We start from the raw sequence: 15,835 nt of genomic DNA, 5'->3' as shown, positions 1-15,835 counted from the left end.
AGGTGATAAAGCATATTTCCAAAACTGAAAAAGTAATCTCTATAAAGGGTTAAAACTGGGCACTGTATTCTTTGCACCTGGAATGCATTTAGCCAAGTGACTGCTTAATGATACCATACACTTTTTTTTTTTTTTTTGAACATACTGATTTCTACATTTGTCTCCTCATAGCCAAAAAATTGACTATCAAGCTATGTATGCAAAGAATTAAGAGAGCTGCAAAATAACAATATTCTGGCTGTTTCAGCAGAGGGAGGGAAAAGAGGAACTCATACAAAACCAAAGACTCTCAGAAGTGTTAGTAATTCCATTGAACCCTAAATCAAACATTAGCATTTGAACGGTTGTAGATGTCCTTTATTACATGCTTAAATTGCACATGTGCAGAAATACTGAATTTACAATTTAAGTCATTTTAACTGATTATTTCTGATAAACCACAAGACATACTGGCCTCGGTTTTTTTGTTCAGACAAAGAGAGAAGAGTTGCACAAAATATAACTTCAATTTGCTTAGAGACCCACTAACAACTTTTATGGTACATTTCCAGTTGCAAAGCAAAAACAAAACAAAAAACACCAGAAAAATAATGAAGGCTACTAGTCTTTCTATACTACAAGGATTTGCTTTCACACTTCGTATCCCATGACAGCTTAACAGCTGAAGCATCTGTCTTAACTCTGATATCTCTGCTTTCCACTGGTTTTACAGTCTGTTCATATCACCAAAAGGTATTTTTGTTTATGAATAGATACGGTGCGCCCCCTTGTGCTCACACCATTACTAAAATCCCAAGCAGATACTAAAATTTTCCAGAAAATGCTCCTAAAATGAACCTCACGTGCCATTGATTTTCAGTAAAAATCAATACTATCACTATTTTACCAGACAAACAAACAAAAAAAATCCACCCATTCCTTTGGAGCGTTAAACCAACCAAACTAACATTTAATTGTGGAGTACTTGAAAGGATTATAACTGATAACAGATACAAACAATGGTATTATAATTATTTTAAATACTCACTGTCAGGTTAAGACTATCATACTGTATAATCCAGCACTTTAAGGCTCCAAAATTCATTACATAGCATAAAAAAGCTCCCAATTTACACACTTACCTTTGAATGTGTGATAGACAGTGTATCCACCCAAACACGCCAGCCACCCCACTCATACTTGATAGCATGGTAAAGCAAAATTCGAAAAACAGTATACACCATCTCAGTTATCTTCTGCTCCTCCGAAGTCTTGGGATTAAAACAGCAAAGAGAAAGCATCCACTCCTGCCAAACGGAGCATTGTAACAAACTCCTGCAAAATACACACTATTTAATAAAATTTCAAAATATGTTTTAGAAATACACATCCATCCAGAGAGGAATACGACATCTCTAATTGCAGCAGCATACAGATACACTATATTATCTAATTTTACATATTCAAAACTATGTTACACATGTTGCTGAACAGCAGTGCTTAATGAGACTAACAAGAATATCCTGTTACGTTCTTTATGCTGCTTATTTGCATACATATATGCATAAGGTAAGCCATCTTACCTTCTATTTTCTCTGCTGTTATTAAAAAGTTTAATCATATCTGAGAGAAAGGCTCGCCGAATCTCCAATGTTTCTGGACTCTGGGGAGAATTACGTAGCAGGATGGCAATAACCTTCAAAATCTCTGTACATTTAACAAGCAAGAAAATATTAGTACCAAGCAAAGATTAAGACACCTTCAAATATCATCTTAATGCTAATTACTTCAAAGAAAGTGAATTCACAAAAAAAAATATATACTTAGCAGAAGTAACCATTTGAGCAGAAAGTTTAACTATTTCAAATCCCTCTAACTACTCCGGATATGTTTTTTTAGTTATCAAGTTTCAGCAACACAAATGTTACTGGATGACAAATGAATTTGAAATGCATTCCTACCAGAAAGCGTTAGAACCTTATTTTAAGCAGGAAGTAATACAGCAGGTATAAAATAGACTAGAGAAAAATGCAGAAATATCACCCTTCACTAATGACTGTGGATTTTTGAAAAATGTGAATAACTTATCATTCTTAACTACTTCTAATGTAAAAAAAGTGTTTGTGGAAGGCGACTAAACCTTTCTGATTTCAAGTTCCACTGCTTATTCTAGGAACGTAATGTTTTCTATGCTTTTGGAGATGGTCAAAATCATATCTTCCACCCTACTGAAGCATTGGAGCAGTCGTCGTTCTTGTAACTTCAGAAAGCTAACTTCATTTCCGAAGTAAAATGCAACTTGTACACAGACACTGTGACGGTTTCAATTCATCTTGCACAATTTCTTTTAAAAAGGAAATTTCTTCGTTGCGAAAATCAGTATTGATCTCAAAAATTAATTCAGAAATCACTTGTCCCACTAGGCCTGCGTAATTCTAATATGTATCTCACAAAACAAATAATCTGTGTTAATTACAACAGGAAGTATCAGCTTCAAAAATTTCAAAAAACAGATATGTCAAGTTTCCTGCTTCATACAGATTTACCATGAGGCAAAGATTTACACACTGTACACATTTGCACACTGTAACCAGATTTCTTTATCTGCTTTGTTTTCATTTCTCTTCCTAACTATCCACATGAAGCAAACCCACTACTATGATCTACTTCTAATAACAACGCAGCTATGAAAGTGAGAAATATATATTTCTCCAAAAAAAAAAAAAAAAAAAAAAGAATTCCCAAAGCTAACATAGTACCACTGTATTATACAAAAACTACATTAATATTGCATATAATTCAGGAAAGGAGATCAGTATTTCCTCTTAGTTCAAAAGACATCTATTGTCTCATATCAAGATACTTTCCGTAAAGCAAGCTAACCAAGACAGTCAGCAGATACACTTCTACTTTCCACCCAGCACCGTTGGCCTGAAGGTTACTTCAGATGAAGGCTGCTTCCATATTTCAGGTAATTCAGTCTGGCCATCAGCAAATAATACAATCAGACCTGTGCTGGAGCCTTAACATATATTAAACCAAAGTACTCCGTGCATACAAGTATTGAAATCCACTTCATAACATGACTGTACAGACAAAAAATGGTGAGTTATGAACTACATACATATTTAAACATATTTAATCTTATCAAAAGCTGAAGAGACTTGTTTGCTACGTAACTCAACCTAAGCAGAGCTTTCTTGTATGAAAAACTACTTAAAACCAAGATGAGAATTAAGACTGGTTGAAGTAATGAATAAGCAACTCCCTCCTTCCCTCTCCCAGCAGACTTTTATTACGGTATCACTGAAAAATATTTATCATTCTTACGAGGATTTTGTATCTTCACCGTTGAATCTGGGTCAGGATGTTGTTTATGTATCACCTGGGTACAAATCTGTTCAGTCAGAATCTAGAGAGAAGAACAGACATCATATCGACACTGATCAAAAGAGCTTATTGAAAAATAGTTGCATACAACTTCATATACCATCCTTATTACTCCATTTCTCGATGGCTATAAAAATTATGTTTTTTCAGCTTCCTTATTATCTGAAATTGTTCATAGTAAACATAATCAAGTTAGGCAAAAAAAATCTAGCAGTGAACTTCAAGGAAAAAAAAGCAGCACTCAACTGTATCACACTTCAGTTTTGATGTCATCTGGAAAACATCAGTAGAAATATGCAAGCAATTTTCCAACAATGTCTTACAAATAATCAAAATGATGGAATTTTAACTAAAGTATGTTACTACCTCAAATAAGACATTGTATGTGGTCATGGTGATCAGGTTTGTATGAAGCATCAGCCTTTCAGCCAGCAAAGAAAACAATCCATGTCCAAGCATGATCTCAGCTTTTCTCCTAAAACAGTACAGAAAGATAAAATAAGCAGAAGTATTCAACTAGCCAAAGAAAAAAGCATGCCTCAAGAAATACAGAGCGACTGATTTTTATTTTTAAGACTTTCACTTTAACAAAGCAAAAGATTAAGGACACCAGTTCTGAAGGAACCAGTCACTCAGTGAAGACAGACGTCTTTCTTACGTAAATGTGGTCCAGTCAATCATAAGTCCAAAAACCTGTAATACACCCCTATAGAATTCTCCATAAACCTTAAGAAAAGGGCACCTTTGTCCTGATTTACTCCAAAACATCGTTTAACCATGGACAGTGATCTCAATATTTATCTAGTATCAATATTATCTAGTATCAACTAATCAGGGAACTCAGTTCACTGATATCAATATAAGACTTCCTGACATAGTTGCACAACCTCATGACTTCCAAGAAACAAAAACATGGTGAAGTATTTAAAGAAGAAAAATAGTGGACAAGACCATGTGACACTCCTACTATACAAAGCATAGACATTTGCCCATGAAGGCCCTATTATCAGACGCACAGTTCACAAGTGAATTAAGATTATCTTTACAAGTAAATTATTAAGATGCAGTCTCAGCCAAGAAGGCTGAAATACTGAAAATCTTTTTACCTTACTAAGCTTGACAACAAAAAATGGCTTACTCATAAAAGCTATCAGGCAAATTACAAAGACAATTGCTGATTTAGCTCAGTTTTACCCAATTTTACTTAAAAGGTTTGAAATGACAATTGAGACATCTTAAATCTAGTTTCCAGTAAACAATAAGAGTTTCCATCTCACCAAAATAATTCTTGCTCATAATTTCACTGACATAATGCAAAATTGCACTTGGAAGAGCAGGCAACCACATAGCAATTAAGTAGTAAACAACCTAGACAAGGAAGTGAGAAAATCTAGACACAAGTACTTTTACCATGTCAAAAGTGGATTAGTGACAAATCACAAGTACTTAAATAAGAGTAGCCACTACTCAGTCTAGTATATCTAATGCATAACTTACAATATAGCTTTTTCATTTCACATGCAAAACAATATGCATACACAAAACAACTCAGACATGCGTATAAATAAAAATTATCTTTATACATTTATTAGTTACAAGATACTTTTTTTTTTTTTTGAAGACTTAAACCAATACTTACTTTGGAGGAAGATGCTTTAAGAAATATCCCATCACTTTCAGAGCTTGCACCCTGATGCCTTCGCTTTTTGATGCTAAAAGTTTGTAGATGACCCTAAGTATAAAAAACATAGAGCTTCTTGAAATAGCTGAAATGCTAACAGTTTTTGGCGTGACAAATTAACTGGAGTAGATTGTCCAAGCCTATTTTAAAAGAATAAACTGTTAATGAGTAGAACAAACAGAACAATATATATATATATATATTTTTTTTTTTCTTTTTTAAACTGTCTGACAGTTCGTGATTTCACATTTTATAATTATATTTAGAGACTTTAAAATCAAGTTTAAGCACTTCCCGAAGATCAATATCTACCTATGCAGCTGTGGAAAGTCTACTGCAATTTCTACATGCACAACTATTTTCATCTGATATTTTATAGAGAAAACTAAGCAAGCAATTGTTTTGCTACATTTGTAGCTGCATAGGTATGAGGATTTTTTTAATACCACAATATTTGATACTCACATGATTCAACAGAGTACATACAAAAGTAAAACAACAGCATGTTGGTATTTTTTGAAAATCAATTCATTTACACAACCCTCTCTGGATAAACAGATTCTTGCTGAATGCAGTAGCTACACTAGCCAACTAGGTTTCTTGGGGGCCACTCAAAGTTAAGAAACAGTAATTAGTGACATTCTAAGGACATGTGATGTATGAAGTTTGCCTGGCAGCCAGTGTAAAAAGCCCATTCCCCCAAGCAGCACTCAAGTTTTGTAAGCATATGATAGATAATCATATTCCCATCTACTGTCCCTGAATACTAGATAGCTTCTCATCTCTACATATTTGAAGCAAAAGATCTTCTCAAGAAGTTTGCCTTGTTCACTAAATCAAAACTGGGTGAGATTATATTACAGCTATCTCAGAATAGGACAACAGGAGAGTAGGCAAACGAAAATTCCTGAGAAACCTCTTTCAGAAGTCCTGGCTCTGGAGTTCCTAAGTTAGTAATCATGAACAGTTCTCAAAACCCACATCATCTTTAATGTAGTTTACCTGCATTTTCAAAAAAAGCAACCACAGGCACAAGCAGAATTCTGCAGGTATTCATTCCTTAAGCTCGCTGGTAGGAGCTTTCCTCCCTATAGACTAGCTACTACAGGAGACTGTAAGAGACTTCGCCAGTGTCTTCAGAGGCATATACTGACAACAGAACACTACCTGAGATCAGGCACATTTGATGGAGCAAAACACACTTCATTAATTTCCAGAACACAGAATTGGTAATTGTAAATAGCAGTTATATCACTAAGCATGGAAGCGAGCCAAGATATGACTGGCGACCATACTGGAGCAAGGAATGTAACAAACGAGACAGGAGAGCAAAATGATTTCTCACAGTAGACTCACTATTCATACTGACTTTCCTGTGCACTAGTTAATAAAAAAGAAAATGTCTAGTGCCAGTTGTTAAATAAAAATAAATATATTACATTGGAGACTGAACATGACATTCAAATGTTTTATTATTCGGAGTTCTTATTAGTTTCCTATAGTATAATCCATTACCATACAAATGAAGTCTAAGGTGAAGAAAATAGGTTAAAAGACACAGCCTAACACTAAGAGTGGGGGAACCAATTATGAATGTGCCTGAATGTTGTCTCTTGGGAAAGGGCAACTGAAAAAAATATATGTATAAATGGGGGTTAACCAATAGGTGCAACAAAATGTATGAAATGAGACTTTGCCTTTATATAGCAAGAGAATTACTATTCCTCATACACTTCTAGGAATACTTCTTATATTTGTTTGCCTGTTTAAGTTCCTTCCCTGCCATGTCCAGACAGACTGATTTTAAAATAGGAAACTTCAGTAATGACTCTCTCTAACTCCCAACTTTGTTGGGAAACAGAGATTGTGAATATAGCAGTGACAAATGTAAAGGGCTTCCCCTGACAAGTCTAGTAACGCTTTACACGTTTAAAAAAAAAAAAAAAAAAAAAAAAAAAAAAACAGAAGGAAAAAAGCTAATAAAGATCAGAAGAAATCTGAACAAACTTTTCTCAGCCTTTTCAGTTCCGAAACACATGCAATAAGGGAGGCAGAAGACTAAACGCTAGTAGATTAAGACTTCACTGTATAGACTAATTCAAATCAAACTACTTGTTTAAGCATAATCAGCACCCTGAAAACATTTTTTTAAAAAGACTTCATTAATGATAAATCTAACATCACCACTTGTCAAAAGAATACCTGGACACAAAAATCTCCCAGGAAAAACACTGTGAGATCACAACACATACTGATGAGGATCTTTTAGATTTCATGGCAGTTGTAGCAAGTAACAGTATGGTCAAAAATGATATTTCCTTTTGCCCACTTACAAAACTTCACTTACTGTAATCCATTCCTCTGATCAAAAGCAGGGATCATCGAACTTGGGTGCTCTGACATGAGAGCAACAAGCAACTGCAGGACATCCATTAGATTGTCATCCTGTTGAGTAAAAGTTATAAATTTGAATTAAAAAACATCTATGCTAGGACATTATTTTGGCTAAAAGAATCACTATAAAATTCTTCAAAATTATGTGGAGAGTAACAGTAACAACTTCAACAAGACCAAAAGAGCTACAAACCTGGAAGGCAAGAGCATGTAACCAAGAGAAAACATTATGATGAAAATACTTTATTTTGTAGAGTAAAAACTGACATCAATGACTGGGAACTATGTCTCGGACAGCGAAAAGACTATAAGACTTTGTTATTTCCTTCCATGCACATACTGGTCTGTACATATGCACATTCCCTTCTCTTTTACTGCACAGCAGCTAGAAATTAACTGCTGCACATTTTCTGTAACACAGAGTAGCTGTTTAACATAAAATCTCTACTAACAAATGCCCACCCAAAGAAAAATACCACAGCTTGCCTCAGGCAATATTTAAAGTGAGTAATTCTAGCTGTTCAATAAAGTTTTTTTCTACACCCATAGTCTAAAGCACTCTAACCTACAGCTTAAGAATTTGTTCCACGTTAGTTATAACTAAAACTAACCTATGAAATACTGAAACATGATTGTTTCTCCTTTTATCATTCATTGTAGTAATTAAATGAAAATTTATTTTATAGGCACTTTCCAGATTTTCCACTTTTGAACAAATATTCTGGTTCTTTCCCTATTAGAAAATCAGTTTTATATCCCTCTGAACAACTGTATTCACCTAAACATATTACTAGATTATATCACAGACTGTCACTGACTTACAAGCCCTACGACGAGACCGAATTCTATTTGTTTAATGTTTTTCTGAATATACATGAAGATACCTTATTCTGTGGCATCCTGCTTTTAATATTTTACCCTATAAGTGGCTTAAACAGTTAAAAATATCACCTTCTTATCTGAAGGCCACAAAGTCTCCGCTCTTTTGGTTTACTCCTGTATGTTAACAAGACTCTTATTTTTTTAAAGTATCTATATTATAAAGCAGAATGACTCAAGTTAATGACCATGATATTGCCAAGTGCACGGACCAGTAATCAGCACAAAGCATAAAAGGAAAATATAGGTGTAAACAGAAAGAAAAAAAAAATCTGTACTGCTTGAAGTTCAATTAATTCCTTATTTTTCCCATTTCAAGCACCCTTATAGAGATGAGATCAGTTAGATTTATGTTCCCATTTCCCTTGTCTTTGATGTTGCATCTGGCATAAAGTGCCTTTTCCCGGTGCTAAAATATGAAGATGCAGATGTATCAGTGGTAACCAACATTTTCTCCCAATTAAGTTTATATGCTTCTCTTAGATGCCATTAACATACATCTTTATTTTTTAATGCATGTTTTCAATTTTATTGCTTTATTTAAGAAGCAAAATAAAAAGGAGTAAGAAACAAAAAATATTACTTAGGCAGCATAAAATAGTATTTCGTCTTTTTTTTTTTCTCCTCTAAGTCAGTCTCACCATCTGTTTCTCTGCTTGGCAAATCAGTTTGCAGAACAACATAGGAAACCATTTTGACTTCCTAGCTTAATGAACTTCAATCTAACATTGAACATAGTGCTTAAATCACTGCAAGAATATTGGCAGTTCAGCATTGCTACAGTGCAGCTGAACAATACTCGCTATTTCTTCTACAGAGCGACATCAAGAAAGCAATACTGGAAAACATAGAGCTAAAGTAGCACCCAGAAAAGAAAACGTTTAAAAATTACCTCATGAATAGTGAGCAGATAATTGAGGATTGCCTGCAATTCTTCTTCTTTTACTCCATAGTCCTTTAAAAAGAACCAAGTTTTAACTATTATCTTTCAAGGACAAAAGAATCATTGTCAAAAGAGCATCATCAGAAGCCACAATTACATACAGTTCAAGTCTCACAAGGCAAATTTGCCTTCACGTGTTACTATAATAGCTTCATAAACAGAAGACAGCTTTTTCTTTGCCCAAGAAGGGTCCACTGAAGTTTTTAAAACAAAAAACAAAGAACCCAATACAGGGATGAAAATAGGCAGATACTAATAAGTACAATGAAATTGATAGAGTAACATAAAAAAGCTCATGTCAATCGATTCAGAGAATATGGACATCTCATTAATTACAAATTCAAATGTCATAGAGGATTCAAAGTAGACCTGAGCCTGTTGGCTACACCTACAGCCAACTTTGCTTCTTATGCTACTATAGAATTTTTTTCCAGTTACTTTCAATTTCACTTAAATCATTTATGGCTTTTCCAAAAAAACATAATAAGGAACCAAATGAATCAGAGCAGTCCCTGTTTCCTAAGCAGTAGACCTTTCTCAGGTAAAGATTTAATGACTTCACATTTGATTAAAAATGCTTGAATGGGAAAAGTGCATTTGGCTGCAGCAACAGCCACAGTAAGACGCACCTTACATGCTATTTCTATTTACTTGTTTTCAATATTCAGCCTGCTTAGAAGAAAATGCTGCACTAGAATGGATTTCTTAACGAAAAGAAATTTAGATGTCCCACCTTCATCACTAGCTGTTTAATGAACATCAACAAAAACGCACGCAGAGATAAAGTCTCTTTTTGAGTAGGCCGAGGCCCATCTACGGAAAAAAAAAAGGTAGATATATGAAATGCAAATTAATGGTGGTTAATAGCATAGTATGCATTTCCATATACAGAAAAATAAATGGCATACACTGCGTGGAGAGAGAACAATGCTTAGAACAGCTATTTTTTCTCTACTTCTTAAGACAAAATAATGATGCATTCCACTGCAGTTAGCAAAACCTCTGAGGTTCTTGAACTTTATGTCTGAGGTCCTGGTTATAGCAGTTTTCAATTGTTTTTAAAGATGTTCTACTTACGTTCAAAGGAAGCCATTACCTGGACAGTCAAAGTCCACATTTCTTAACTCCAAGTCAAGAGGGCTTATTTCTGCCACATCAGTGTAAAGACAAGTTCCTTTAAACTATTTTAAATATCAACTAGTTATTCTGCCATATCAGTGTAAAGACAACTTCCATTAAAATATTTTAAATATCAACTAGTTAATCATCCCCGGGAAAGGCAGGGTTAAAAAAAAAAAAAAAAAAAAAAAAACAGGTTGCAACCAAAGTCAGAGCTTTCATACAGAAAGCAAATGTACACTTGCAAATACATTTTTAGGAAGTAAAATTGTGTCTTCATGGGAAAACAGAAGAAAAAAACACTTTACTCATTATAGAATACAAAGTACCGCAAAGGGATCTTTGTAACCAGGCACACACCTACCATTCCCAAAGCCTACAATTTTGCTAGTCAGTTCTATCTAGTATGAATCCACTTCAGTCTCTGGTCACAGAGGACGTTGTTTTCTTTAAAAGGTTTCACTTGTTTCTTGAAGAAGACCTTTCAACAATACTCTCTGGACAAAAACACACTGTTGGAACTCTTACAGTGAACCAACTCTATTGAAGCACAATATCAGCAATATACACAGTACTATTACATTGTACACAAGACAATCCTCAAAACAAATGAGTAGAAACGAATACATACCTATGCCTTTGGGAGTTATACCGCTGCGATCTTGAGGATTCACTACCCAGTAATAATACTTCAGGGTATGCATGACCAAAAGAACTGTCCCAACCCGTCTAATTGCACCATATATGTTAACAGTGCCAATGAACTCAGTAGACAAGTAAGTGTACAGGATCAGCTGAATCTGCAAAACCCAATGAGGAGATTAAAAAAAATCACTGCAACACAGTTACAGCATATCAGAAAATTGCATTCTCGAATTTCATCTATTAAATTTTCTTATAGATTTTCTGAGTATGAAGTATTTACAAAGCTCCTAAAGGTCCTGCCAACTGACAAAAAAAAAATTCATTTCTAAAAATTAACCGTTAATAAAAACTAAATCGGTTGTTGTGGGTTTTTTTGCTGGTTGCTGGTTTTTGTTTTTCTTTATTTTCCCAAGGTAGCTTACAGGAGCACAAAAGCATGACAGTCACACAATCACAGATAGATGAAGTTCACTGGCACTGCTTGGGGGCACGGTAAGAATGTTCAGAATGTAGCTAAGACGTGCCTCACCAGTGCTGAGAAAGGGGGCAAGACCACTTCCCTCAATCAACTGGCTACAGTGCCTTCAGTCAGTGCTACTTAAAACTAGAAAGAAGCCTGGGTTGGTCAGAAGAATTTCACACAAAGTCTTCTTTTATTATGGAAACTGCATATGTAGGAATTTAAGCTTACAATAAATTTATCTTTCTCTGCTGAGGAATAATGCCTTAAAAATAATTCTCTAATAATTTCCTTTAGCTGCAGCAAAGAGTTGCTTTGCCATGACTTCTACAGTAACATGATTAGTGCTGGTTCAGTGTTTTTTTTTTTTTTTTTTTATAAGGAATAACAAATCTTCATGGAAGGGACAAAAAAAAAAAAAGTCTGGTAAGATTTTAAGCAGAATCAACAAGAAAGTTTTTGTTCAAGTAGATCACGTTGAGAGAACAGATTCAAAAAAGCAGAAGTACTCCACATGGGAGTACATGAACTTAAATAAATGCTTCTAACTAGACAACCCAGGAAGATTTCTCATAAAAATTACTGTTTGTTGTTGTTTTTAGTTTTTGGCAACTAATCCATTCCTACTTCCCCATCTATCTAAAACATTGACTAGCTCAGACGCTCCTCAAGCCAACATACTTCATTGTGCTAAACACTGCAGCTTTATAATTCTCTAATTGCTTTGGGATCCTGCAACACTTGACTGTCATATGCAGAAAAACAAAGCCTGAAACAGTTTCTTTATGATTTCTGCTGGAAGCCAGGAACTGTAATTGTGCAAGGCTGTCTTTATCTCAACACTCTCAAATAAATACATCATAAGGAACCGTATTCATAAGAATAAACAGTTTTACCTGTGCTGGGATATGAATCCATATTGCAGGATTAAGGAGAATATGATCACATAGCTGTTTCAGCAAGGGTGCTCCATTGTGCAAGTTGCTCAGGTACTTAGAAAAAGCAAGGCATAGCTCTAGTACAGCTCGGGTAACATGAGCTTTGGAAGACTGTAAAAGAAAATGTGCTTAAACAAGTACTCTGAAGATGACTGTGTCCACTGAGTTTCCTCCCTTCCCTCCACCCCCCAAAAAAAATTAAACATAAACATTAGATGAAAAAAGTTTTGCTTTGTTTATTTGTTTTTACCTTTTCCAAGCTATATCCTATCACAAGGAAGCCCTTACAGGAAAGCATTTGATCTTGCATAGCAATCGAGTTCTTCAACAACTCCATAATAAAAGCCAACAGAGTTGAACTGAAAAATGTAATATTTTAGAAAGACATTTTGAAGTGTGACCACAAGACAGAAGGTATTCTCTAATTAACACTTCTATCACACAGCCCATAAATACAATCAGTGCACCAAATAAAAGCTTAGATCAGAATTTTAAGGACAAAAAAAAAAAAAGATGTAATTTAAAACCTCTGATTTCCTTCTTTAAATTAATGTACGTCTAATTCAAAAGTTTGTACCCCAAGACAAGCATGCAGTAACAAAATTCTAAAAATACATTTGTGCAGAAAGGCAGCAATTACTGCGTGGTTCTCTCTGCTTCTTGTTTTACTTCTAAACTTCTCCAAGATCAGTGACCTATGTCAGTCCAGTTACCACTGCTTCGCTTTCTGATGAATAGGTGGAAATATTTTTCTAGACAGAGTTTTACTGTTGGTTTGTGTTAATTCAACTCCACACTACTGCTCGAAGTAACATTCATGCCTTTGCCCTTGTGCCACAACACTAGTGCCTATCTACGAATCAATACTAGCCAGACAAAAAGCCCTCTATAGATGAGTTACTTTGCAACCAAATAAAATCCTTGATTCATCATGTAGATCCATAAGCTTAAGTCATCTCAGCAGAGGTCCAGGAATGCACAAATGGGCTGAAGAAACTTTGTAAGCACCTTCACTTCACAATGGTAGTTACGTAGATAATCTTTGAACCATCATGAAGCCACAATTGCAATGAAACAGAGAAAACAGACCAATTCTAAAACACAATACCTTTGCTGTTATTGCATTTGTATTCATTTGTGATCTAACTGAGGAGCTACAACTGCTTTTGTTTCTGTTCAGGAAATGGACTGATGAGAAAGAGAGTCAAATCCAGGGGAAAAGCCAAAAAATTAATACATTCTTCTAATTCGGCAGTAACAACGCGTAGTAGAGTAAAAAAGAAAACAGCTTTTGACTGTTCTTGGTATTACCTTCAATGTCAAATTAGTAATATAATTTAAGAATACTAGTAAGTGAGCTGCATTTTCCTTCTTCTGTTCTACTTTCAAGCTCTGTGCCACAAAACGTCTGACAAAAAAAAGAATGCTTTCATATAAACTGAGAAAAGCATCTTCCCAATGGATTTTTTTCCTATGAGAGGAAAAAGCTCAAAAAAGAATTGCTCATAATTATGATACAAAAAAAAAAAAAGTTGTCACATAGCAATAAGCATCCCTTCTCTCGTGTCATTAGTGATAGGACCAGGGGGAATGGCTTCAAGCTACGGCAGGGGAGATTCAGGCTGGACATGAGGAAGTATTACTTCTCAGAAAGGGTGGTCAGTCACTGGAACGGACTGCCCAGGGAGGTGGTGGAGTCACCGTCCCTGGGGGTGTTCAAGGAAAGACTGGATGTTGTGTTGAGGGACATGGTTTAGTGGGAGCTATTGGGAATAGGTGAACGGTTGGACTGGATGATCTTTTAGGTCTTTTCCAACCTTGGTGATTCTATGATTCTATGATTCTATGATTCTATGATTCTATGATTCTGTACAAACTTTCATGGAAAGTATGGTACAAAACAAATGTACTTCACAAAACAGTCACACCTGCCTGCAGCAATGTTATGTTTTTCTAGTTAGATGTTAATTCGTTGTTTCACAAGTGAAGTTACAATACAACGCCATTTAATAAAACAAGATTTAATTTCCTTCACACAAATAAGAAACAAAGAACAGCGCTAAATGCACTCACCAAACAGTTGTGTCAATGTGGTCCGATGAATATTGCCTATAGTCTAGCTGTGCAAAGAGAGGAAAAAGTACCTGCACTCCTCCAATGGAATGCAAGGCACTCTGGACAGAATGTGTCAAGACTGCTTTCACATCCTGACAAAAAAAAAAAAAAAAAAAAAAAAAAAAAAAAAGGTATTGAGAACTCTGAGGAACTGTTAAAAAAGTTTGCTAGAAATAATTCGAAATTTTTTCAACATAAAAATTGTACTACCAATTAAAAAGAGTACAGTAAAAAGTATAAACTGACTTCTACAGCCACTCCAAATATTCAAGCTGCCTGATTCACTGCTGTAGAGAAACCCTCAGAAGAATAGGAGGCAGCTTGCAACTCTAAAACAAGTCCTTAGTAATATTGAAACTCTAGGAAAAAATCTTCAAGCAAATTAAAAAATTTAGGCATTCAAAGCCTGGGAAGCAAAGAGTATAATGTCAACAGAGCAAAGCTCTGTTAGGGAGATAGATCATGTCTGTGAAGAATGGAGTATGTCTGCAATGAGGAAGAAGGTTTCTGACAAGTTAACAGGATTTCTGAGTAATACTGACATTTTTTAAGATTGTAATTTTGATTAAAGAACCGTTTCATAGTCCTTATGTACACCCATATTAATTCAAGAAGATAGTATGCCCACACACCAATGAAGCAAGGGTTCCTCTGACTATACTACACATGGCATTACAAACAGAAATAGGATTATGTTCTTCTCTCTTGCTGTTTCAGAGAAGCTGCCCATTCTTATTTTCCTGAGTGAATCTAAGAGGAATGTCCAGTACAGTTCACACAGTGGTCACAGGAACAAGTCAGGCAGCTTGATAACTTCAAGAACTGATTCCTAACCACCTGCATCAGCTTTGGAGATTTAAGTAGTAAAGCACTTAGCTATGCTGAGAACTGACAGGGGAAAGCAGCAGAGATGACCTGGGGAGGAACCCACCATCAGAAGCTCTTTATCTTATGGAAATCCCAGCGTAACTTGATTTTCAGATTTTCAAACAGTAACCATTTATACTCCAAATCTGTGAAAAATGTTGCCATACCTGCAGCATGAGGGCATGTGGTGAATGAACAAAAATAGAAGGGTTATCTTTAGGGGATGACTCTAGACAGAGCTGTGCATCTGTAGCCCTTGGATTGTACATAAAAGCAATAGCACTGGATAGCTTGCCATCATACAGCAACAATCTGTGATGCTCATCGAGGAAGAGATCACTTTCTGCCTTGAACTTGAATGTTCCCTGGATTGGGGAAGTGTTGAGGACAGAAAACAAACAAAAAAAAAACATAATATACATTTC

General features: G+C 35.2%; 1 protein-coding gene across 4 annotated transcripts in view; it reads right to left on the bottom strand.

The window, feature by feature from the left end:
* Positions 1 to 15,835, bottom strand: part of LRBA (LPS responsive beige-like anchor protein) — a 363,075-nt gene that overhangs the window by 305,464 nt on the left and 41,776 nt on the right. For all 4 annotated transcript variants that reach the window (XM_052690432.1, XM_052690429.1, XM_052690431.1 and 1 more), the window contains exons 10-22: positions 15,578 to 15,775; positions 14,502 to 14,635; positions 12,679 to 12,787; positions 12,387 to 12,539; positions 11,017 to 11,185; positions 10,000 to 10,079; positions 9,216 to 9,278; positions 7,398 to 7,495; positions 5,009 to 5,101; positions 3,736 to 3,844; positions 3,310 to 3,391; positions 1,563 to 1,686; positions 1,122 to 1,314 (exon numbers count right to left, since the gene is read on the bottom strand). In XM_052690432.1, coding sequence (XP_052546392.1) covers positions 1,122 to 1,314; positions 1,563 to 1,686; positions 3,310 to 3,391; positions 3,736 to 3,844; positions 5,009 to 5,101; positions 7,398 to 7,495; positions 9,216 to 9,278; positions 10,000 to 10,079; positions 11,017 to 11,185; positions 12,387 to 12,539; positions 12,679 to 12,787; positions 14,502 to 14,635; positions 15,578 to 15,775 — 1,605 coding nt within the window. The remainder of the gene's footprint in view (positions 1 to 1,121; positions 1,315 to 1,562; positions 1,687 to 3,309; positions 3,392 to 3,735; positions 3,845 to 5,008; positions 5,102 to 7,397; positions 7,496 to 9,215; positions 9,279 to 9,999; positions 10,080 to 11,016; positions 11,186 to 12,386; positions 12,540 to 12,678; positions 12,788 to 14,501; positions 14,636 to 15,577; positions 15,776 to 15,835) is intronic.

This window comes from Tympanuchus pallidicinctus, unplaced genomic scaffold (assembly GCF_026119805.1).
Source record: "Tympanuchus pallidicinctus isolate F22 unplaced genomic scaffold, pur_lepc_1.0 scaffold26, whole genome shotgun sequence".
In the NCBI taxonomy this organism is placed as follows: domain Eukaryota; kingdom Metazoa; phylum Chordata; class Aves; order Galliformes; family Phasianidae; genus Tympanuchus; species Tympanuchus pallidicinctus.
The sequence above is the reverse complement of the archived record's forward strand: the minus strand, read 5'-3'. Positions and strand labels throughout refer to the sequence as shown.